Genomic DNA, 25,077 nt, shown 5'->3' on the forward strand with positions numbered 1-25,077 from the left:
AACCCAATCCGGCCTGCCTTTTGGTCAGGTCTAGGCCATACGAAATGATCATCCTTCTTTCTCTATTTCTCAACAACTTCAAGGTAAAGCACAAGAGATATCAAATAAATGCTCTTATTGGTTAAAAAAAAGAAAGAAAAAAAACGAGGTGACTAAAGACAATAACTTTTTTTTTTTGCTACCATTGAGAAAGTGTAATATTACAGGGTTACCATTGAGAATTTCCCCAATCTTACATATAAACTCTCATTAGTAATTAATACCCTAGTTCCTATAAATAAATAACACGAGGTTATCAAAGACAATATATAGTTTTTTTTCCTATAATTGAGGAAGTCTAGTAGTACAGGGTAACCATTGAAAATTTCCCTAAAAAATATTATGCTTCCGAAGGAACAAATAACCTTGGATACGTCGGCAGTCATTGATGACGTCGTGAAGGGATCGCCCTGCTTCCATCCTGAATCCTCAATATTCTTACCAAAGTTCGGTAGTTTTAACCATCATCATAATACTCTCCTTTTGAACTGCTTTTTGATGAAACTGTGCAAGTGAATGCACCCTCAGCACCTTCAAACAAAACACGGCTTGAGAAATGCGCAGATTCAACCCCCATTAAGGCATTAGCACCCAACCATATCGATTTTCACACGAGTTTTGAGTGAATAGATCATGTCATGTCCCATAAGTGCAAAAACAGGCAAATGTGTAGGCTACAGCCACTTAAATTGTCTGATGCAGTATAATCTACAGCTGCTCTGCATGAAGGAAGAAGCAAATGTAGGTGAGTTCAGATGTGAATAAATCTCCAACTCTCTCTCCCTACACTTTTGACAGAAGGAGAACTAATATTGGACACAATGCGAAAATATTTCAGGAGAACAAACAGCTTCAGTGCTAGGTAAAACATTGAAAAGGTAGAAATCAGATTTTAAGCAACACCATCAACAGAAACCTAAATATGCAAAAGATTATTTCATCAGCACAGATCGTCTGTAATTCAGCCACCATAAATCGTTTGTAATTTCAAAGTAAATTCAGTCAACCATCGTAAATCGACAGGGCCTCCAATTGCAACGAGAAAAATAAGCTGAGTTTTTTGGCTTATTCCTTAATCAAAACAGAGGACAATTGTACATTAGATCATGCTTCAATTGAGTTTAGGGGAGCAAGTTAAGCCCGTTACTAAGAATATTAAGACCCAGCAACGTTTTTCAGACCAGGGAAGGGATCAAAGAATGTATAGGAACAAGACAACAAGAAGAAAAGGTATTCAATATGCAATAGTTATAGTTCTGACCTCTTTGTACGTGTACGGAATGTTAATCTTGTCTGGCATAGAAATGAGGAGCCAACTCTGTCAACCACATAGGATCAATTCTAGTAACATCACGGATGTAGTTCTGGTTCGTTCTGACCAGTTCATTGAATACTATGCAGTCTGGCTTTGCCCGAAACAACACAGAAGTTGGGTGGATTTGCACTATCTGACTGCTTGCCAAAGCCCTATACCCAGAATGATACAAAAAAAGCAAGATACCAATACTCAGGATTGTTATATTGTATAAATTAGATAGCATTATTTAGAAGAAGACAACCTATAAAGATTTTAAGAAAAGCTACAAAAAATACTTACAAAAAATTAACAAACAGAATAACTAAGGATTCGTTCGGTATCACAGTTTTTGGTTTTACTTTTTAGGTTTTGTAAGGCATATGATTTATATTGAATCATGAACTAAAAAATAAGCATATTTTGGGTTTTGAAAACTGGCAACAAAAAACTGGAAACTACTTTTTGCGGGCTTCATATTTTGGTTTTTAGTTTTGTAAAAAACAGAAAACTGGAAACAACAAACGATACCAAACGGGCCCTAAGATAAAGCGATAGGTTCAGAAAACTTGTCAAGAGAAATACCTATATGTACCATCAGGCTGTCTCAAAGCAGCATTGAGGAAAAAGGAAGCTGCAAGGCATCTGCGAAATAGAATCATATCTTCTCCACATGAAGCAATACGAAGGCCCATTTGTTCGACATGTCTTCTAATTTGACTGCAAACCATAGCAAAGGGTAAGAAGCCATGAAACCATAATATTCTGTAGTACAAGGTAGTGAGGATGATTTCCATATCACAGACATCAATACCATCAAATTGTTCTATAACAACTATGACAAGAAGATTGACTGCAATAAGACATGTGAAGAGCATATAAGCAATCGTTGGGTTTCTCATTCCAAAATTGAAAAAAGTAAAGATAAGCATTCTACTTATTTGTAAAAGAGGGTATAGCAAATAGTATAGCACCTACAGTTGGCCAAGGTTAAACAACCATGATCTAAATAATCAAGCACTGATCAATTGGGAGTTTTAAGAATGTTAAAGTTTTTCTATTAAATATTTAGGTAGAGTTGTACAAAATAAGTTAAAATATAAAAAATAAAAGAGATTTTAAGGTGGTGACAAGTGGCATGCAAATCTTCCTACTTTAAAATATTAAGATAGATGTGACACGATCCACACTGAATGGTGTTATTGCTGTAAGGTTCACAAATCAAAATGCAAAAACATCTTATTGTAGATCCTAAAAGCACGAAGGTACACGGACAATCAACATATTCTCAGGGCCAGACCAGATTAACAAGGAAGCAGTTTGGAAAAGACCTATAAATTAACTGATTACCAATACCTTAAGCAGCTAATTTTAAGATTTAAAGGACCTAGATACTCCCTCCATATTTAATTAAAAGATACACTTTCTAAAATCAGCCGTATTTAATTAAAAGATACACTTTCCTTTTTTGGCATTTCATGGTCTCCACTTCCAATTATATTAATATTTCTCTCCTTCCTTGTGGTCCCCACACTTACTCACATCATCTTTTTACTACAATAAATAATTCATCCACTATCCCACTTTCATGTTATTTTAATAAAATCAACTCATTCTCCTAAAAATACGTGCCGGTCAAAGTGTATCTTTTAATTAAATACTAAGGGAGTAGTTCATCTCTCTTCTGACAAATGCTTCGAGAGAAGAGCCATACCTGTGTACATCACGAGCATGTCTGAGTGAGCGGCCATTTACAAAGTTATCTTTGCACCATTTCTTCATATTCTTGAAAATTTTGTCCTTGCTGTTATTAGCATTGCCACTCTCCAAGAACTCATCGCATGATCTATACACGTTAATCAGGGTTATGTGGTCTCCTTCAGTACTAGAAAATCGCTTGATTGCAGTCCTAGCCTGGCCATTGGAGGATCAAGAAATAAACAGTGACATAAAGTTTACAAAAGTGAAGAAATATGTCAAAAGGCAACATACAACACCAATAAGATACCGTGAAGACCTGTTGGGATTTTAAACCTCTACTAACCCCATTAAGCAGCAATTCTAGAGATCTAAACATTTAATTAAATTTATTCAGTCTCATGTATGCTGTTTCAGACACAACCCTTTAAAAAGCTGTAATTCCGACCTATTCAGACCCCAACTCAGAAATAAGCCACACTGCACAAGGTGAACACATTTTATTTTAAAAAGATAACTAGTATAGCTGTAGATTACCCTAACATTTAGTATCAGAACAATAAATACGGAGTTGGCTACATGTTATAATATCTTAGGGATATGAATGTAAAAGAGAGATGAACAAGGAAAAAATTCAGTTTATTAACATAAAGCCTCCACAACCACAGCAGTGGGGCTATTCACTATGCCAGACCTGAACTATTATACTTCGTATTAAAACTCAAAAAAACACAATAATGTTTCAAACTAGTTTAACATTCACACCTCTTCTTGCTTTTCACGTGGTGTAAAAAAAATTGATTCAACAGAGAGCATTGCGACGGCTATTAGCATTTCCTCCAAGCAGTTGAATTGGCTAGACAGAATAAGGGCCTTGGAATAAATTGGGTCTAAAGGAAGTCTAGCCATTTGCTTGCCAATAGGATCTGAAAGCTTATAATCCTCTGTTAAAGCGCCGAGCAAGAACAATTCTTCCAGAGACTTCACAATTGCCATACTGCCCAAATGTAAAAAGACCATAAATAACCGAAAGGCTCACTGATTCCTCAAACAGATACACAGAAAAGTAATATGCAGATTGCAGAAACAAAAATAACTCTATCACATTTCATACATCCCATACAGACTTTAGAAACTCCGATTGATATTATCTTAAGCTACATACGGAATCTCAATGTAAAAACAATATTGTAAGTTTTGAGCAATCAACTTTTAGTAGTATAAACATGCAATTGCCAAAGTTTGGTGTTGATTCATGCAAATAATATAACGGGACAGACAAGTTACCCCTCTGGCAAGTTTTTTTATGTTTTTATATGTACATATTCTTTTTTTTTTTTTTTTTTTTTTTGTGAGAAGAGCATATATGAATTGAAGATCCCCTAAAATAAGAGTAAACATATCAGATTACATAATCCAGCAGGGACAACCAATGAATACAAAATCAATAATTCACTTCATATCTTTCATTCCTTACCGTGAAGGTTTTTCCATGAAGTCAAAGCCAATAATATCATCAACTCCTAGAGCTTTGAGTTGTAAAATGACATTTGAAAGGTTGCATCGCTTTATTTCTGGCACCGTGGAGTCCGCAAGTTTCTCAAATTCCCTCTCTGTATAAAGGCGGAAGCATTTTCCTGCTCCTTCACGCCCTGCACGTCCACTGGAAAAAGTAAAACTACCATTTCAGATGACTGTTCCTGAAACCGCTGTTTACTAATTTGTCTATTTGAGAAGGAGTCCATATAGATCAGTGACTAGTCAAACTACGCAGATACTCTGCAAATCAAGGAAAGGACCCCCACCAAATCTTAGTCCTTTGAACAGTAAAAGAAACTGATATGGTTTGGCCCTGATCAGGCAATAAACTGAGATGGCATAATTTGTCCCTAATTTCTGGCATGAGGCCCATCAGTGTATAGGCTATGCTTAGGCCGGAATTTTGGGTAGGAGGCATGAAACAACCCATAAATTACAGTAGCTTCTTTACCAAGAGCAAAGTTAAAAGAGTAATTACTTCTTGGAATGCATTGAAACAAATACAACTTAGGTATCCTTACCTCCTTTGAAGAGCTTGTGCTTTTGAAGTAGGAATAACGTTTAATGACTCTATCCCTGTACGAGGATTATAGTTCCGGGCTTTCACCACTCCAGGGTCTACAACATACTTAATTCCCGGTATTGTCACTGATGTCTCAGCAATGTTTGTTGCCAGTATTACCTAAATAAGAAAGTCGAATCAACTTATGATTTATAACACAAGGTGTCAGAAATCTAGATATAACAGGGGATTATTGCACAAACAATGCATAATAACAAATATACACACACAACAACTTCATTATTTATGACTTCACATAGCTACAGTATATGCCTCTATGGACTAAAATTTTGGCTAGATTTGCAGCCTAACCAAATCATCCTACATTGACGTATGTACCATTGTACCAATAGTGCTTCGATTGATTTATTCTGCAGCAGATACATGGGAATCATGTATTCATGTGCGTGCTTTCCATTTGCAGTCTTGAGAAATGTAAGCCAATGCAGTTATCATGTTCTAATTCTTATACATACCTTTTCAAGGAATACTCTTTCATTACACAAGCATTAAACAACAGAATTCTGCATTACGTTTAAAGTTTTTTATACAAGTGAAAGCCCTACAACTGAAGCTGTGCAGCTGAAGATTAGCAGCCAACTATATCTATATTAGCAATGCTTCATCAATTCACTAACACGCTATAATGGTCTACTTTAGTTAAATTCCAGCACAACATCCTTAAAAATCTTTAGGCAAGAAGTTACAAATGCTTCTATCTAAAACAAACCTTAGAAGGAAATCTGGATGTACCTTACGAAATCCAGCTGGGGCAGGCATGAAAGCTTTCATTTGCTGTTCTGAGGGAAGAGATGCATAAATAGGAACAGTTACAATATTTCGATTGCCTTCAGGTAATTGTGGCAATTTGTCTCTCACAAGCCCTTCTACAGATTCAATCTCTTCTTGACCAGTTAAAAACACAAGTATATCACCAGGAGCCTCCTCTGAATGAATCTAAAAAAACAAAAGATATTCATCATTATCATCATTATCATTACCCCATTGCCTCAAAGAGGCTCCCGCAAGAAGCGGGGTAAGGGGGGGTCGGACGTACGCAACCTTACCCCTGCAATTGCAGAGAGGTTGTTTCCAATTGACCCAAAAGCGATAACGGGACAACAACGGGACGACCATCTTCTACTTCAAGGAAAGGAAGCGAAGAGGTATTAAGAGCCATTTTGATTTAGTCCATCACATCCCACAGCCAAAAGAACAAATGAATCTTTGGCTCCATCGGAAATGGACAAAAGATATAAAAGACATAAAAGATATAACAAAAGATATAAAAGACATAAAAGATATAACCCCATGGAATACATAGCAACTAAGAAAGATAACCACTTGGAGTTAACATTCTTGAATATGCACAAACAAGTAGAACACGGAAAACTGAAAGTCGACCAAAGTATGAAACTATAACTGAAAATATTGTGGAATGATCTGAAATTTCATACAAAGCATAGCAACTGAACACACCAGCAGATATCACAACAGGCATATTCCAAACCACAAAGAAAATCTGATTAACATGCCACCAAACATACATTTAAAAAAGTAGGAAAAAAGGAAAAGAAAAGAAAAAGAAATGACAACTGGATTCATCTTTAGAATCATCATCCACCGTCACAATTTAAAATAGCATTCATATTCACTCGCCATCATATAAAGCATTGTGCTTTTTTCATAATATGATAGTTCACTCTGTTAAATCAACACGAATAAACATCTGCATGAATCCAGTTACGACAAAACTAAACACAGACGTGACAGAACATCTGGGCCGATTGACATTATTTGTAAAATTCATTGGCGGTTGACCAGAATCCAAAATAACTTACAGCTTGATATAGAAAACCAATTTTCTACCTGAAATATTGTCACCATTGCTGCCTCAACATAATCTGTCTCAGCATGCAGAGTATAAAATATATCAACAGGGAACTGTCTTCCCTGAACATGAACAGCCTTTGCACCACCAAAGTACTCGGAGAATATTTGTGCGTCTAAGCTGGCAGACATAATTACCAGCCGTAGAGGAGGAAATTTTGCACCCTGGCCTTTCTTGAGTGGGCCAGTCGTTTGAGCTTCTTTGCCTTTCTCCAAATTTGCGTCATTACTTGAGTTTTCTCTACCAACCAACTCATTTGCAGTCTGAGATCTAGCTTTCTGAACACTTTTCAGCAAGGCAAGTAACACATCAGTGTGAACAGTTCTCTCATGAGCTTCATCAACAACAATAACTGAATACTTAGATAGATAAGGATCCAGTAATGCTTCCCTGGACATAAGCAAGGATCACATCATCAAATAGGAAGACAAAGCTGAGAAATAAACTTGCATAACAAATAAGCAGCAGGACCACTCACAGCTATCTCAAAGATGTGATTCTGTGATATACAGAAATCACGCCACTAGATGCTAAACTGCACAAAGTTTACTTATAATCCACTAGGTTATCTATATCTCTTTCTTAAATCTTTGGTAAATAGGAGATATTTATCAACTTTATAGCAGAGGTGGAGCCATAAAGAGGACTTTACAACTATAGCCCCTTAAGTATTCAAACCACAGTCTGACTTGTAGAACATAGTCACTGAGTGACCTATAGTCAGCTCCTACATTTTCTTTTATTTTCTTTCTCCTCTGAAAATAAAATCTACACTTAAGCATATCATATCACACTTTCCCTTCAAGAACATCATCTGTTTACTAACAAATCTTTCTCATTCCATATTATTTGCACTTAATTATCAATGACCAATTACTTAACATTTTTTAAATGCCAGCGTAAAACTCTGTAACTTCTTAATATGTGTAATGTGTGCATATCCTTAAAGACAACTCAAATGGAGGGAGTATTATCCAATATACATTGCTTCAAGGGAGACACATTCAAGGCTTCAAGGGTAAGGAGGATCAACAATTCAACATCCGCATCCTGAACCCTGTGACTTGTCAAGGGAAAGTGGTTATTTATGTTATAAACTCAACATAGAGGCTTGTCCATTTTGAACGTAGTTGAACTTGAGAGTCATTATCCGCAAACTTTTAATTACTGAATTATAAGTTTATAATGGACTGTATTAGGCATTCCCCAACATGTGCTATATTTATCACTTCTTCGTGAAGTTGTATGGAATTGAAATGCAATCAAAAGGTCAGTTTGTAGCCTAGGCATAAGCCTCAGTGAGAGCATTTGGTAAACGAATGGTATGGCATGCTCCTTAAAAGCAAAGGTAGACAATTTATAAACTTTGGCCAACACCCAAATTAAACATACAATTAAGTAAAAAAATGAATACGAAGTATTACAAAAATTTCGGAAAATATAAATTTTATTATTTGATTTTGACAATTTAGCCCCATACGACAATTTTCTGGCCCCTCCACTTTCTGCCACATTAACAGTAATAGACAAGTACACTCAAATAAGTCATTCTCAATTCTCGGTAGTCAGTGCAATCAAATGCACACATAAACAGGAAACTTAATCAAATAAGAAAAGAACTTACCTCAATAATAGCCCATCTGTCATGTACTTGATCCTAGTTGATCCAGAAGTCATGTCATCAAATCTAACTGAATATCCAACCCTTTGTCCTAATTGCACACCACACTCCTCCGCCACTCTTTTCGCCACAGTAACAGCAGCAACACGCCTAGGTTGAGTAACTCCAACCAATTTTCCATCGTGGCAGAAGCCGGCTTTGAACAAATATTGGGGTAACTCTGTTGAAAACATATTTCTTCAAATAACAACACAAAACTAAGCTACAAACAACTATAACTAGAACATTTCATTTTCCAAACACAGTAATCGCTTATGATATTGGAGCGTAAAACACTAGCAAAAAAAGAAGAAGGTTCTTTTCTACAGATTTCTGTTCCTGACAACCTAAATCAAGAAAACTCAAACGTTCCTCACATGAGTATGTGAGCTTTTCTACACCCGGGTGTGACGGAAATTGCCTTCTTCGATATCTCTCGAATATCAAAGACGGGAATAGGGTTGATAAATTATTCCAATAGCGAATATGAAAGACATGAATAACTGGAACATTCCATTCTCGAAACACGGTAATCACTTATGAGTTATGATGTTCGAGGGTAAAACCATTCAAGCAAAAAGAAAGGTTCTTTTCCACAGATTTCTGTTCCTGATAACCTAAATCAAGAAAACTCAAATGCTCCTCACATGAGTACGTGAGCTTTTCTATACTCGGGTGTGATGGAAATTTCCTTCTTTCGATATCTCTAGAATATCAAACACGGGAAGCTTCAAAATCAATAACTGCCTTTTGCCAATAGTACAAATCACATGACAGAATCGTAAATAAATTGAATTTCAAGTTGAACCAAGTTATTCATTTGTCACAAACTTTTATCCATTTAAGCTCCAATCTTATTCATTTAAGTTCAAATTCATTCATTCAAGCTTAAACTGTATTCATGTAATTCACTTCTTTCTTTCTTCTTGTTTATTATCATCTCTTTCATCATTTTCTTACCTGTTTAACTAAGAAAAAGGCATGTAATTTGCACTTATTCACAAATAACAGTTATTGATTTTCAATTTCCCAACCGTAATAGGGTTGATAAATTATTCCGATAGCTCGAAAATCAAAGACATGAATAGGGTTGAATAAACTTACGAGTAGTCTTGCCACTTCCAGTTTCACCAACAATAATCAGAATGTGATTATTGCGAATCTCCTCCACTAATCGTTTCTCAACTACAATCACAATTCAGTCAATTTCCCTATTAATTTCTCAATATTTTCTCAACAAAGTTCAAAAATTAAATTGAAAAAAACTGAGAAATATGTATATATAGAGAGAGATTAAAGCGTACCAGTAGCAATGGGAAGGGATTTTCTCTGCTGCAAAAGCTTTTGCCTCCTGCAACAAAAATTAAATTAGAACTCAATTTTTTTTCCAGAAAATTGAAATTAGGAAATAGTGAGAGAGAAAACCTGGAATCATTGTTGGAAACTGTGCCGTTGGGTTGTTTGAAGTGTGAATTAGCCATTGTCGGCATCTCCCACCGCAAGCCGGGAGGGTTTTGAGAGGAGGAGGAAAGCACAGTTGCAGAGCACAATAGAAGAAAAACGAAGTACTCCGTTCTAAAGACGGTACAAAAAATACTAATGCATGATCGCTTCTGTAACCCGGGCCGGGTCACAAATTATTAGGTACACCCGGTTGTATGTAGCTCTACATGCAACCGGATCGTTTTGTATTTTCTAATCCCTCAAAAAAAAAAAGCACATTTTTCAGTTTAAAAGCACATTTTTCAGTTTAAAATCACATTTTTACAATTTTAATGCACATTTGTTTTTCAAATATTATGATTGAACATCTTCTTCCAATTGGGAAAAAAAAATCTAAACTTAAAAGGTGAGCAACCAACATCAGTTTACATATCCTCTCAAATTTTTCGCGCTCGTATGTTGTTTTGTACTAACAATGTGTTATTTTGAAATATATCTGCTTTTAAGCTATAAAAAATGTACTTTAACCTGTAAAAATGTGCTTTAAACTATAAAATTGTGCTTTTTGAGGGGTTAAAAATCATAACTACCCGGTTGCATGTAGAGCTACATACAACCGGGTGTACCATTTACCAATTAGGGTTAACCCGTGCATGATTTTGGCCCCATAAAGATAAAGATGGCTGTGGGCCTTACTGGGCTTCGGGTCGTGAGTCTGGACGGGTCTGGTCCATGTCAAGCCACTATGTATCGGGTCGGGCTGAAAAATTTAAATGTGGCCTAGGCGCACGATTTGTCGGGTTGGCCTAGGCTTAAAATTTTTAAAAAATATGGCTCAGGTGGGTCGAGTTGTCGTGTCTAATCTTAATTTTACTAATTTAGTGTGTTTTGTCGTGTGGGGGTGGGTCGGGTCGTGTCGTGTATTGTCGTGTTTTTTCCATAAACATGTGGCCCGGTTTGAGCCCAGACTTCGTTCTTTTATCGGGGTGGACTTTTTTCGTGCCAGGCTGGTCGGACAACAACCATCTTTAGGTAAGGCTCTTCGCCTTAAAAAGGGAAAAAAGTTGTTTTGACTTTTAGTTTTTAGTTTTATTCGTCCTAAATAATAGTCCGGCAAAAATATTGGACAAAAAATAAAGACTTTTTAGAGTTGTTAATTTACAAGTCATTAAATAGTATAGTGATTATATAGTTTTTGGATGGAAAAATGTTTAGATTAGAAGAAGGGCAGTTTAAGATAAGAGCATCATCATTGGTGAGCCTTCCCTGAAGGCTCAAAAAACTTTTATAATTGCTTCTTTTTTTTTCTCTTCTGCGATGGTGAGTCTTTGTTTTTTAAACCCGTTTCGGAGACTCAAGCATACAATAGTGAGACTATTAAAAAGTACTCCATAAGTTTTCATGTATTAAAACCGACTATAATTAAAAAAGACTCTAGATTTAACGTAGGAAATAAAAACACTCTCAACATCCCAATCCCGATTGCTGACTCATTACTTCAACTCTGAATAATCTTCTCTTTAATAACCACCAAAATTGTGTGCGCAAAGATGAGTCGTCTTACGGTCATTAAGGAATAGGGCATGAACAAAGACAAAAAAACACGTAATTAACAAATTCGAGTTTATATACACTAATAGGAGTAACTAAAAACTAATCATGCATCACTCTAAACAACATTGGTCACATGCAAAAGCCACTTCCTTAAATTACACGACATGAAATACAATTCAATGTCAATACTTGACTCTAGACACCAACTCTTGACGCAAAACTTTGAATGTACTTCCTTGGCTTGGATTCAGCATCGAACGAGTTTCTGCCTCATTGTGTTTAAATATGGGTAACAATGAGCGTTATCTAAGCTAAATAAAAATAAACCTAATCACCTATTACCGAGGGAGTACATACTTTTACATATACTTGTTCTGTTTCGGAAATATCGCACCATGGTTGACTTTTACTCCTTTAACCATTACTTTGAATCTTAATATCTCAAATTGTGTGCAAATAAAAATTATAAAAAATTAATGTTTAGAAAATATATATCGATACGAATCTAACATGACCCCACCTGACTAAAATTTTCTTACGTACGAATCACAAAAAATGGACAAAGTCGTAGTGTGAATAGTGTAAAAAATAAATGGTTATTAGGAGTGGCTTAAGGCTTCATTTTCTTCGCCGAATAAAACTTGGACTTATCTGAACATGGAATTGAACTAGTTAAACTTGATTAACCTGATAGGGCCTGATTGAAACTTATTGGACCTGCTCAGTCCGATTATAAGAGAGTAAACTTGATAGAGTGTACTATAGAACATGATTGAAACTTATTAACCTGATAGGACCTGATTGCTACTTATCTGAACTTACTAGATATAAAACTTATTTTTTAAAGGTGAAGAGAACGCACAATAAATTTGCAACGAGGCGTCTTACTTGTAAATATAAACCGGTAAAAAAAAAGACAATGTCATGTTTTCCTTTTATAGATCATCTTGACAACAATTTTATAACTAGCCTAATTAAGGATCAATTTTTTCAAAACAAAAAATTAAATAAAAAAAGAAGCCAAAAGGGAATTCAAGTGTAATATTGTGGCACTAACAGAATTAACTCCCTAAAAATAAGGCGGTATGTCCTCTTTTCCAAATTCAATGCAAAATCTAGGAGCACACAAAATTTGTGCATTTCCCCCCCCCCAATTTTTTTTTTCTTTGATAGGTAAAAAATATTGCTTCTTTTCCGCCCTAGAAAATCCACAAAAGTTGTCTTAATTTGTATCAAAAAAACAAACAAAAGAAAATGTTGGTTTAGAATTATATTCATATCTTGCTTGGTTAACATTAATAATTTTGTCATTTGTTCATAAAAAGCACAAGCATACGAGAAAACAAAAAGGAAGTAAGAGAAGGGAAAGATGCTGCATAGGGCAGCAACAAGTGCATATTCATGGTGGTGGGCTAGCCATATTCGAACGAAACAGTCGAAATGGCTCGAGCAGAACCTCCAAGGTTTGTTTCTTCTTTTCTTTTATTGTCTTCCTCACTTTCAAAATCAAGTCGCTTATGAAACATCCATACGCATAAAACCGCTGATGTCAGCGATAAAAAGTTTGCAAAAAATTAATTGGATCTTGTCATATCACAAAGTTCGAAAATGATAAAGGTCGCAACATGCGACCTTTAAGCCGTGTCACAATAATGACATGGCATGCTTATGTGTCATGATTTAAATTGGAAATTAAAATATTTAACTTATATTATCTATTATACTTGTTATAAAAAAAAAGTAGGAAAATCTTAATATTCTAATTTGTTTCTTTATTCATATCGACTACCTTATTTACATATATTTCATAGTAGAAATATTGCATTGATAGTAAAAATATTATAATGACGTGTATCCTACGTGGCGCCTATATGTACCAATTAAACTGCGACACGTAAGATTGCGACAACTAAATGTTGTCGCAACTTGCGACCTTTATCATCGCCCCACAAAGTTATACTCAGTCATTTTAGATCATAGATCATATACAAAGCATTTTGAATGTCTTAGGGTTAATGACCAATGCACATTTACAAACTAATTGGATCTTGTCATTTGTCATAAAGTTATATTGTATTGTGTAATTTATTATACTCAGTATTTATATTGAGTAATTGAATATCATATTATCATCTTTCATTAAATAACGAGATAAAACATTAAAAAAACATTTATGTATTTCCTTACATGCTACTTCGTATTCCACAAATTCAAAATAACTTAGAATTTTTTGGTATTTACTTCCTTAAAAACACATCATTCTTATATTAACCTTGTTCTGAATTTTTATAAGTTTTACTACCTTGTATGTTTTTGTTTTAGAATCAATACCGGTGTTCTCATTTTAAAATTAAGACATCTTTTTGAATCGTTTTAAGTGATTCATATAACTTAAACTTTCCAATTCTCTACACGTTTCTTAAAAAACTTAAAGATATCGTGACATTAAATTTTTTAGGACATCTTATTTTTCTTCATTTTTCGTTCTGGTAATGAATTTATGCATGGAACTATACATCAAAAATTACAATTATAGAATAAGGGGTTACACTTTTAATTTTGTTGATATCAACCTTCTTAGTTCTTACGCGTATGAAGGTCTCATAGGAGACCTGCTCAAGACGCTACATACTACATCGTATTCCACAAAATTCAATATAACTTATGTATGCATGGAAATACATCTTAGTTTCATATGTATGCATGGAAACATACATCAAAAGTCACAACTATAGAAAAAAGGTATTAAAACATATTGACAATTTCAATTTTGTTTCTCATTTTAAAACTAAGACATCTTTTCCGTTTCTGAATCGTTTTAAGTAATTCAAAATAACGTTATTGCAGATATGGAGGGGAAAGTACAGTTCATGTTAAAGATCATAGAACAAGAAGGAGACTCATTTGCAAAAAGGGCAGAAATGTATTACAAAAAAAGACCAGAACTCATACAATCAGTAGAAGAATCATACAGAGCATACAGAGCACTAGCAGAAAGATTTGATCACATATCAAAAGACTTACAGTCTGCTAACAGAGCAATTGCTGCTGTTTTTCCTGAACAAGTTCAAATGTCTGTTGAAAGTGATGAAGAAGACAGTTTAACAGGCTCAACTTCTTCACCTTCACCATCACCTGATCGTTTAACTACGAAGAACACGTCCCCTAAAAACTTCCCGAAAGCTCCAAAACCTCCAACTCCTAGGTCAAAGAACGCGAAAGCACAAGCTATGTTAGCTTCTAGAAGAGAACAACTCAGGAAAAATCTGAGTACTACTGGTACTGTATTGACAGCAAATTCAGGGTTAAGTAAAAAGGAAGCATTTAAGGAAATTGATAACTTTGAAAAAGAGATTTTGGTGATGCAGACTGAGAAGGAGTTTATGAAGAGTAAATATGAGAGTTCATTGGCTAAGTTTTTGGAGTTGGAGAGTAAGATTACTGAATCACAGACAAAAGTTTGTAATTTGCAGGATGAGTTTGGGTTTGGTGCTGTGATTGAGGATTATGAGGCGCGTACTTTGATGGAGGGTTCTGCGTTGAGTTCATGCGCGAAGGTGTTGGCCAATTTGCAGGAGGAACAAGAAAGGTCTATATTTGAGGTTAAGGAAGAGTATAAAAGGATTAAAGAAGCTCATGATAGGATTGAAGATCTGAAAAAACAGTGTGGGAGTAATAATAATAATGATGCAGAGAATTGTGAAGAAGATTTGGTTTGGGGTTCGGGTTTTAAAGAAACGCTTGCTGGAATCGAGGGAACGGGAAATGTAGATGAATTAAGGGAGAAAATTAAAGAACAGTTGAAGTATAACTCTAGTAAAGCTTTGACTGAACCAGAAATGGCAGAAAATATTGATAATTTGGTGGATAAAGTTGTTTGTTTGGAGTCAACAGTTTGTTCACAGAACGCGTTGGTGAAGAGGTTGAGAGATGAGATTGATGGACTTTTTCGGCATATTAAGAGTTTTGAAGAACAGAAAGAAGAATTACAGGAAGATTCTGTTATGAGAAAAAGGTTGAGAGAATTGGAAGATGAACTTGTGAAAATTAAAAGCTATAACAAAGAAGTTGCTGATAAAAAGAACAGTATTGTTTTAGAAATTACTGGTGCTAGTTGTAATCTTGATCATTTACAGGAAAAACTACATGATGTTAAGCCATTTGAAGGGGTTGTTAAATCTGAACAAGAAGTTGCAGAGATAATTCAGAAAGAACAACAGAATCATTCAGAAAAAGAAAATAGTTCAGAAAAGGAGAATTATTGCAGTGATTCTGAGAATCATCAAAATGAGGTGATGATGAAAGAGGTAGCAGAAGAAGAGGAAAGCACAATTGAGACTGAATTGCAATTAGGGGGGGAAGAAGATGGGATTAATTGGAGGCAACTTTACATGAACAATATGGAGGAAAGAGAGAGGATTTTAGTAGAGGAATATACCGTGATTCTTAGGGATTATAAGGATATGAAGGTGAAACTTAGTGAAATGGAGAAGAAAAGTAGGGATAATGTTTTTGAATTGGCAACTCTTGTGAAGGATTTAAGGGATACAAATGATGCGAAAGATGAGGAAATTCAAGTTCTGCGGAAAAAACTTAGTGCTTTTGAAGGAAATGGTGATGATGAAGTTACACGTTCGGTGGAAAAATGTGATATCAAACCAGAAGAAGAAGAAGATAGGAGTGACAACAAAGAGATCATCAAAAGTAGTAGCAGTGATCCAGAAAGGAAGCCGCTTTTCCATCATTTGTATGGTCCAGACGGGTTAATCAATGAAAACGAAGATGAAAATGAAAATGAGAAAGAAAATGAGAATAAGGTTACTGAAAGTAGAGTAAAGATAAAGGAAGTTTCTAGAACTGAAAACAGGTTTAGAGCAGAACTTGATAATTTACTAGAAGCAAACCTTGATTTTTGGTTAAGGTTCAGTACTGCGTTTCACCAGATTAGAAAGTTTCAGACTTCGATCAAAGACCTGCAAACAGAGTTATCAAAGTTAAAGAAACAAGGAACTGATCATCTGTTACAATATCAAGTGAAATCTGATGCAAGACCTTTATACAAACATTTAAGAGAAATTCAGACTGAACTTACATTATGGTTAGAACACAGTGGAGTATTTCAGGAGGAATTAAGAGGTAGATTTTCATCATTAAACAACATACAGAAGGAAATTACACAATTATGGAGCACTAATACTAAACAAGAATTGAGTGATTATCAATCAGCAAAGTTTCAAGGTGAGATTCTGAACATGAAGCATGAAAACAGTAAAGTTGCTGAGGAATTACAGGCCGGTGTTCAGCGTGTTAAAGCACTTAAATTTGAGACAGGAAAGGCTTTGATGAGGTTAGATAAAGAGTTTGGTGTTTCTGACTTGAAGTTTTGTTTGATGAATCCTTCTGTAAAGCCAAGAATTCCGTTGCATACTTTTTTGTTTGGAATTAAGCTTAAAAAGCAGAAGAAATCACCAGCACAGTCGATATTCTCATGTGTCACCAGCCGAACATTGTCAACGTAGCCTTTGAATAATCCTAGAGTTCCTCTGCAAGAAGCAATGAAGAGTTTGATCAGCACGTAATACTTCCTCCGTTCTTATTTACATGACACGGTTTCCTTTCAGGGAAGTTTCTTTTTAGTTGACACAATTCTATTATGGAAATTTTGTATGGTGAATTGTCATATTTACCCTCACTTTTCTAGTGATCTGGTGAAAGTGATGGTTGGTTGTTGTTAAGGGGTACTTTTGTCCTTTAACTTTCTCTTTTACCTGTCCTTAATACGTGTGCCAAAATCAATTGTGTCATGTAAATAAGAACAGGGAAAGTACGCAATAGTGAGGCGGTGTTTATGCTTCCAGGAAAAAACTTCGAATTGAGAGGGCGATTCTCCTCCCGGTGAACTGGCCCTACCCCAAACCTACGGCAAAAATCAAATCTAGGTCAAAGGACCATTTGTATCACTAGATAAGCCACAATAGATTGTTGTCTTGTTTTTTTTTTCTTATTGTTTAGTTTGTGGACAATTAATGTATTTTTTTTTCAATCTTTAGACATGTTCTCTTGTAATGTTTGAACTAGCAGGGTAAGTACATCAAATGATTTGAACAGAAGAAAAATAAAGGTAGAATAGCTATATCAATTATGTTTTTTTTTCCCAAAACAAGTCTTGAATAAGTTACAAAACGCAGTTTCTTGCATAACAAAAAAAGGAAGTGGGGGTGTTTGATTTCTTTACAATGAGAGGGATTAGAACAAAGGAAAAACAGATCATGCACAAATTGACTTCCAATGTCATATTTCACATGGAACCCTAACAGAATATCGATCACGATCAATAAACACAAAGACAGAAAAAAAAAACAGAGAAAGATAAAAGACATTTACATAATTTGACCTGACAGCAGTACTATAACCTAGTTTGGTTAGATATTTTGATATTTCTCGAATCATTCATCTTTTCAGCAACCCCGTCAACCTCTGTTGTTGGATCTTCATGTGTACCATTCACATTTTCAGCAACCCCATCAACCCCGGTTGTTGGAACTGTTGTACTCTGAAGAGTCTGAACAACAACAGAGAGATTCTCATTAACAATTTTAACAACTGCATTATCTGAAACCTGTTTGCAACCATCATCTTTCTGTTCATTCCTGGCAACAGTCTTAATAGTTTCACATTGAGAACTGCCAACATCAGCAATTTGTTTACCAACACTCACAACATCTGCATCAGAAGTTGTTGCCTGACACTTATCAAGTTGTGTTTTTGGCAAACATTGAGGAAGAGAAGGATTTTTATCTTCTTGTAGTCTAGTTGCTGGTTTAGTGTCTGAACTTTGAACTTTAACAACAGTTGAAGTTCTATTTTCCATCTGTTGGGCAGCATTAATTCGCTCCATTCCTGCAGCAGACGTGGTTTTTGCCGGAACGGGAGGCTGAGACACTGCAGCTGGAGGAACGGGAGGCTGAGACACCACTGCAGCTGGAGGAACGGGAGACACTGCAGCTGGAGGAACGGGAGGCTGAGACACCACTGCAGCTGGAGGAACGGGGGGGCTTAATACAGAACTACCCTTGGCTTGTTGACCTGCACTTAAGGATGCAGTTGCAGTAGAAGTAGATGTTGAAGCTAACCCAGTTCGTATGAAATGTACATTAGGAGGTAGAGGACTTGAACTTTTTGCAGCAGAAGTCTTGATTAAAGAACTACCTCCTCTAATATGAACTGCATTTTTAGACTGTACAGCCATGAATAGAGATGCAGCATCTGAGGGACTGGCAATTCGGGCCCCAGCAGCTACTGCAGCAGCATGAATGGAATCTGCACTGATATTGGGTTGTGCTGCCTTTTTCTGAGGACGAGACTTGGGCGTGGAAGCCAGTGGTGCCGATTTCAGTGCTGATGTGGAGGTGAGTGGCGAGGGATGTTGTTTTGAAGGTGGGACAGTAGCTCCAGAAACTGGCAATTCTGATTTCGGCGCAATTGTTTTGGGTGTCTTAGTACCGGTAGTTTCGTTACCAACTGCAAAATGATGATATGTGTGCAAGCTATCAGCAGTCAGAAACTAAGAATATGTGATAAGAAAGACAAAAGGTAGGCTATAAAAAAAAAACAGAGCATTTTTAAGGTTTTTTAAATCATCATGTTAGAGGCAAGTTAACCTAAACTAACTTCAATAAGGCCCTAGGCCAGTGAACACCAAAAAGGAATTGAGCATGCCTTTCCAAAGTTGGAAAAAAAATTGGTAAAATAATCTATTTTATGAAATGCTAAAGCATTTTCCCATTTCCTAAAATATAAAGAGTATGTAAGTAATGAAACACCTTGAGAAGACATTGGAAGAGGGAAGGAGACATCAAACAACAACAAAAATGGTAAGGAAACATAACTTACTATCTAAACGAACTAACATGATAGCTGAATAAGGCTAAAGGGGACTTCAAATACGTAGACAAGATGTTAAAAATCTTACATGATTATGGTGTCAACAAAATGAACACGGGGTAGGGATGCTGAAGTAAATGCTACTTAAAATCATAGGAAAAAAAACAATTTTCTTAAAAAACAAAAAATCGGGAGCTCCACATACTTGAGCAAAAATAAGATGCATAAAAAAGAGAGCATACCAGTGCCGCAACCAGTTGATATGTCCTTGAAAGCCATGTCAAGTGCATGACGAGTAGCCAGCTGAGCCTCCGTAAGTTGTGGGATAGCTATTTTGGTCCCTCCAATATTCAAGCTCCCCTGTCTCTTCCTAATAACACTCCACCTCTGCATATGGAGAATAAGTCAGTAATAAAGCACGTGAAGCAGATATCTGCGTATTTTTACAAGAGAAGAGGCATACGACAACAATATGAAACCTTGTTTGAATTATAAAACTAATGTAAACATTTTTCAGCAATAGATTTCAGTGAAGGTGCGAACTTCCGTTGCCGGGATTTGAATCCAGGATACCTGGGATAAAACCCAGACATCTTAATGATAACGGACCGCAAAGAAGTTAAAGGAGAATGGAAACAAATAAGAAGGGGAAAGGGTAATGACACATCTTGTCATTATTAGTTGTTTGGTATAATTTACAAAAGGAATCAATTTGTATCAAGAATTTCTGAATTTATTGTTTGATTTTTGCAAAAATTAGCTTGTCAGATCATATTTCTTGCCTAAAAAAGTTGTCAGGATCAATGAAGAGAGATGAACAATAAGAAAAAGGGGATGACAGAAAAAGAAGAGAAATTGTTGCCTATTTTCTTTTAGGTTAGAGGGTAACATCCTTGTTAGCGGTGGGTAACGACTGGTAACAAAGTAGGGATAAGCATTACACCAAAGTATTGGAGCGAGTTACCACATTTGTCATACCAAACAAGTCAAAACGGAAATAAGCTTGCTCATTCGTTTCCAGCACTCTTTTTTGTATACCAAACATAGCCTAACAGTGAACTTAATCATCCATAACATATATATGATTATATGGTCATAACCATTAGGTTATTTACACCCTCAGTATGTCCATCCATCCCATTGTGATTATTAAGTTCAAAGAATTCCGCACTTTCAGAAAAATGTTGTTGTTCCATATCCATGCGTCTATAGAAAACCAGAATGAAAGAATGTGACATTCTTTTGGGGCAGAGAATTGTTTTTTTTCTAAATAAGGGTTAAACCTTGAAATTAAAAATTGGATTCTTGTCACTAAATTAAAATGCACCATTACTACCAGCAAAGAAAGAAGCATAATATGATATACAGTACAAAACAGGGTAAAGTTAGTAAAACCTGAGCTAACTGATTTGCACTTCTATTCCCCTTGAATTCTGCTTTTAAAATAGCCGCCCAACTCCCCTCGCCAAATTTTTGAACTGCAGTTATCAGTTCTTGATCTTCCTCCTCTGACCATGGTTTTCTTCGCTTCCGATTGATTGGTAATCCATTTGCATCCAATCCTTCACCAAATGTCCCCGCAGCTTGCAGATTTTCTGAAGGAACATTTGACGAAGGAACATTAAGTGTCCTACCCTCCGCAGTTGAGCTGTTGGGGACACCTGACTCGTTCGCCAATCCAGACGCAAGCACCTAAACAGAAAAAATAATCAGCATAAAAGGCAAGCAATAAGGAAACAGCTTACAACCAGAAAAGATAGAGAAGCAGCAACACAAATATTACAGCAGAAAATGTCTTGTAATCAGAGACAAATTACACATCCATGAACTAGTCAAATGAACTCAAGAACAGAATAGTCCCCATTCTACCAACTATTTTCCCCTAGTCAGTGCTGATTTAAATAAATATGTTTAAGCGACAACTTGACAAAGTCTCTCTCTTCTCATCTTCCTGCCACATTTCCAGGAGTCAGATTCCTGATTAGCTTCATATTTCAGTAATCTCTTTCAGGTGCAATTCGCTGTTTTTGTTTAGCTCAGATTGCTTCTGGCTGGCTCTAGTTCAATCAGCTCAAACTGCTTGAGGGTTACCGACTTACCGTACAGTTGGTGTTTCTAAATCCTGGTTGTGTTGATCAGAATTTGAGTACGAACAGCAAATTCCTATACACTGCTTCCGTTTCATCTCACACTAAAGAGGAGAAGACAACTTTGATGATGAGCAAAATCTTGCTCTCCTAAAAATTTGAGCTAATTCAAGGATTTGAAGAGGCTGAGAATCCATGTTACATAGTTTAGCCTTCTCTTTGAATCTTAATCTAGCCGCTTGTGCGCTGAAACTCCGTGAAGTATGTTCAAGTTATCAAATATTGAAACACCGAAGGCCTGCATAGGAGGGCCCTTTAGCTATTGAAGAATTGGATAATCCTGTGTCAGCCCGGAGCAGCCTGATTAAGGTTGCTAACATTGATCCAAAGTATCGGATGAGTTAAAAGAATTGCATATAGTTGAAATTTTTGTTGAATTCAGGAGCAAGACAGCATCAACACTGAAGCAAATATTGTGCTCCAACTCCAACAATCCTGGACCTATACTTTGAGTGGAACAATAAAAAAGAAAGAATAGAATATTTTTTGTTCAGGATAGCATAACTGTCATCAAAAAGAATTTATGTCGAATCTAACCTTTACACAGTTTGAAGCCTCAATTGCAGCTTCATCACTGACTGGGGGACATGCTTCCAACTCATATTCCAAGTCACTATCATCATCCTGCACGCAATTGACACCTACATTAAGCTAAGAAACTGTTACGTCTGAAATCAAGAAAGCAGAAAGACATACAATGCTGATGACACTATGCAGGGCCTGTCATGCAAATTTAACATTTATTATTACCACTCGCTTCCTATTAAGAAAAAAATCGCCCAGAAATTTTACTTACATACTTTTGCCTTTGATATACTTCGTATGTTGGAGGAGTGACTGACTCAAGGACTTCTGAGGATTTGCTTTTCCATTCAGCAAATGTATTTAAAATATAGCATATTGTTTCTGGTAAGTCATTAAATTCTTATCTCCAAAACACGTAAACCATGGAGGAGAAAGGCGACTAGTACAGAAAAGGGGTGTTTCTAATACGTTGATTAGTGAAAATTGGAAGTTGAAGTGGTGTGCGCATAAATACAAAAATATATAGAGAAAACTGGTAGATTTTCAAAAGCATAGCTTGTTCTGGTGTAGCATTCAAATCAGCTTTACATTATTGAAGCAAAGAGCTTCATTGGGAGCTATGTTTATCATTTCTTGCTTTCAAAGATAAGATTACGAGCAACACTCTGTGACAATACTGTTACTACTTTAGTAGTTAGTACTTACTAGTACTTTAAGCTTCACTCTAGGCTTTTTTCCCCTTAGAAGTGGAGGGTAAATTCCCCCTTCCGCAAATGGATGATACTCCCTTTTTGTGGTTCCCTTACATATCCAAATCTCTTAATTTAGTTAATTACCTTAACCAAAAAAAAAAAAAAAACAAGTCCAACAACTCTAAGTTAAAAGAGGCTAGGCCTGGGGCGCCTTCTTGGCTTCAATACCAACTATACATTGCATCATGTGACATGTCAACAAAATGATCAAAACATCAAACAACAATCTAAGTACATAATTCCACAAATTGAACCAAGCCTTCACCTTTCTCATTCCTAAATACGAAATTACAGATCCGAGGAAACGAAAATATTTCCCAATGAAATACTACAAATTATTTTGCTGGTGCAATCAAATAAATCAAGGCATTGGAATGAATCAATCTAGGTTTAACAACAGAAATTATTAGAAAGATACTCAAAGGGTAATCATTTTGAGACTTCAAACATCCATTAAAGATGAGAACTTCCTAATCATTTACTCCCTCCGTCCCTTTTCAATTACCCCATATGCCATTTTGGGGTGTCCCTTTGAGTTTGCCGACTTTGCCTCATACTTTTTATGGCATGCTCCCCTCTTGTTCTCTCTCTATCTCTCTCCTCGTGTGAACAACTTTCCCAACCCATATACACAATTTTGCAGCAATCTTTAAGTGACGGAGGGAGTAACATAGATGAGGTTTTCCCTAAGCTTCCCAAACCCGAAAAAAAGCTCTGAACACAGTTTCTGCGCATCAAATCAAAACCAAACCCAGATTATTCTCATATGCTAACTACAATCACTCAAAACTCAACCATTTACACATTCCTGATTAAAAATTGGGTATGTAGCCATCTTTAAGAGACGGGAGGAGTAACATAGATGAGGTTTCCCCTAAGCTTTCCAAACCCGAAAAAACAGCTCTGAACAAAGTTTCTGCGCATCAAATCAAAACCAAACCCAGATTATTCTCATATGCTAATTACAATCACTCAAAACTCAACCATTTACACATTCCTGATTACAAATTTAATAAAACACACACTAACAGCACTCAATACAGTTTCCACGCATCAAATCAAAACCAAACTCAGATTATTCTTTACAATCACCCAAAACTCAACCATTTACACATTCCTGATTAAAAATTTAAATAAAACACACACTACATCTCAATACAACATAATTTCACATCAACACAATGAAAGAGATGAATAAAATTAAGTAATCAGAAAAACAAACCATAGGTTGATCTTCAGGATCAACACTCTCAATCAAGGGCTTACGATACGCCAGATGACGCCATAACATTTGACACTCCCTAGCAGTCTTAATCCCAGTTTTCGAATTCTCAACCAACGCCTGCCAATCAATCTTCACCACCGGAAACTGCGCCACTTCTCTCAGTAGCGCTAACACTGTTGTCGCCGTATACCTAATTTACATCACTCAACATCATCAGATTATCACATTCAACCAAAATCTTACAAAAATGGCGAATTAGATGAGGGGAGAGAGAGAGGGGAAACACCTTTGTAAGAGAGTGCAGACGTCTTCTTCAGTGACAGCAACTTTCTTCAACTTCTTCTCTCTGGCGTCAACCATGGCTTCCGATTGAACAAATTTCTAATGCTTTACTAGAACATGATTTTTTTTTTTTTAAGAAGAAGATGATGATGATTTTTTATTGTTTTACAATTTTCCCCCAAAATTGAAGCTAAAGCCCTAAAGTTAGGGGTTCAAGTTCAAAGGTTTAGCAATGGCGATGGGATAAGAGCGATTTTTCAGGGAAGGAGAGAGAAGTAAGGGGTGGGAGGAGAGAGAAAGTATCCGAGTGATGACGACTGGGCGTTGAAGAACGAGGAGACCGCAGGAGGAAAAAAAAAAGGAAAAAAAAAAGGAAATAAAAAACAAGAGAAGAAAATGGAGAAACATGGGAATAAAATAAATAAATAATGGAACTTTTTTATTTTGGTTTCCCGATTGAACCATAACGGCAGTATAAATGGCAGCAAGGAATTCGAACATGGGATTTATTAATAGCATATTAGTAATGAATTTAATCTATCCTACATAGTTTACCAGTGTTAGCTATTAAACCAAGACGTT

General features: G+C 36.0%; 3 protein-coding genes across 3 annotated transcripts; 1 reads left to right on the forward strand and 2 right to left on the reverse strand.

The window, feature by feature from the left end:
- Window positions 1-153: 153 nt before the first annotated feature.
- LOC110794923 (pre-mRNA-splicing factor ATP-dependent RNA helicase DEAH10) lies at window positions 154-10,279 on the reverse strand. Its single transcript, XM_021999917.2, has 13 exons — window positions 10,109-10,279; window positions 9,988-10,034; window positions 9,788-9,868; window positions 8,648-8,864; window positions 7,002-7,413; window positions 5,886-6,089; window positions 5,092-5,252; window positions 4,509-4,694; window positions 3,797-4,028; window positions 3,048-3,247; window positions 1,919-2,053; window positions 1,301-1,506; window positions 154-758 (listed from the first exon to the last, which is right to left on the reverse strand). The coding sequence occupies exons 1-12, from the start codon at window positions 10,171-10,173 to the stop codon at window positions 1,323-1,325; spliced, it is 2,124 nt and encodes a 707-aa protein (XP_021855609.2). The 5' UTR covers window positions 10,174-10,279; the 3' UTR covers window positions 154-758; window positions 1,301-1,322.
- A 2,726-nt stretch (window positions 10,280-13,005) lies between these two features.
- Window positions 13,006-17,199, forward strand: LOC110783737 (protein NETWORKED 2A). The gene is made up of 2 exons (XM_021988139.2): window positions 13,006-13,143; window positions 14,528-17,199. The coding sequence occupies exons 1-2, from the start codon at window positions 13,050-13,052 to the stop codon at window positions 17,197-17,199; spliced, it is 2,766 nt and encodes a 921-aa protein (XP_021843831.1). The 5' UTR covers window positions 13,006-13,049.
- Window positions 17,200-17,796: 597 nt separating this feature from the next.
- LOC110794833 (uncharacterized protein PB18E9.04c) lies at window positions 17,797-24,840 on the reverse strand. The gene is made up of 6 exons (XM_021999826.2): window positions 24,500-24,840; window positions 24,211-24,403; window positions 22,249-22,335; window positions 20,960-21,256; window positions 19,807-19,951; window positions 17,797-19,201 (listed from the first exon to the last, which is right to left on the reverse strand). Exons 1-6 carry the CDS (start codon window positions 24,571-24,573, stop codon window positions 18,087-18,089), a joined length of 1,911 nt encoding a protein of 636 aa, XP_021855518.1. The 5' UTR covers window positions 24,574-24,840; the 3' UTR covers window positions 17,797-18,086.
- Between the last annotated feature and the right edge of the window lie 237 nt (window positions 24,841-25,077).

The sequence above is a fragment of the Spinacia oleracea genome, chromosome 2, assembly GCF_020520425.1.
Source record: "Spinacia oleracea cultivar Varoflay chromosome 2, BTI_SOV_V1, whole genome shotgun sequence".
Taxonomy (NCBI): Eukaryota; Viridiplantae; Streptophyta; class Magnoliopsida; order Caryophyllales; family Amaranthaceae; genus Spinacia; species Spinacia oleracea.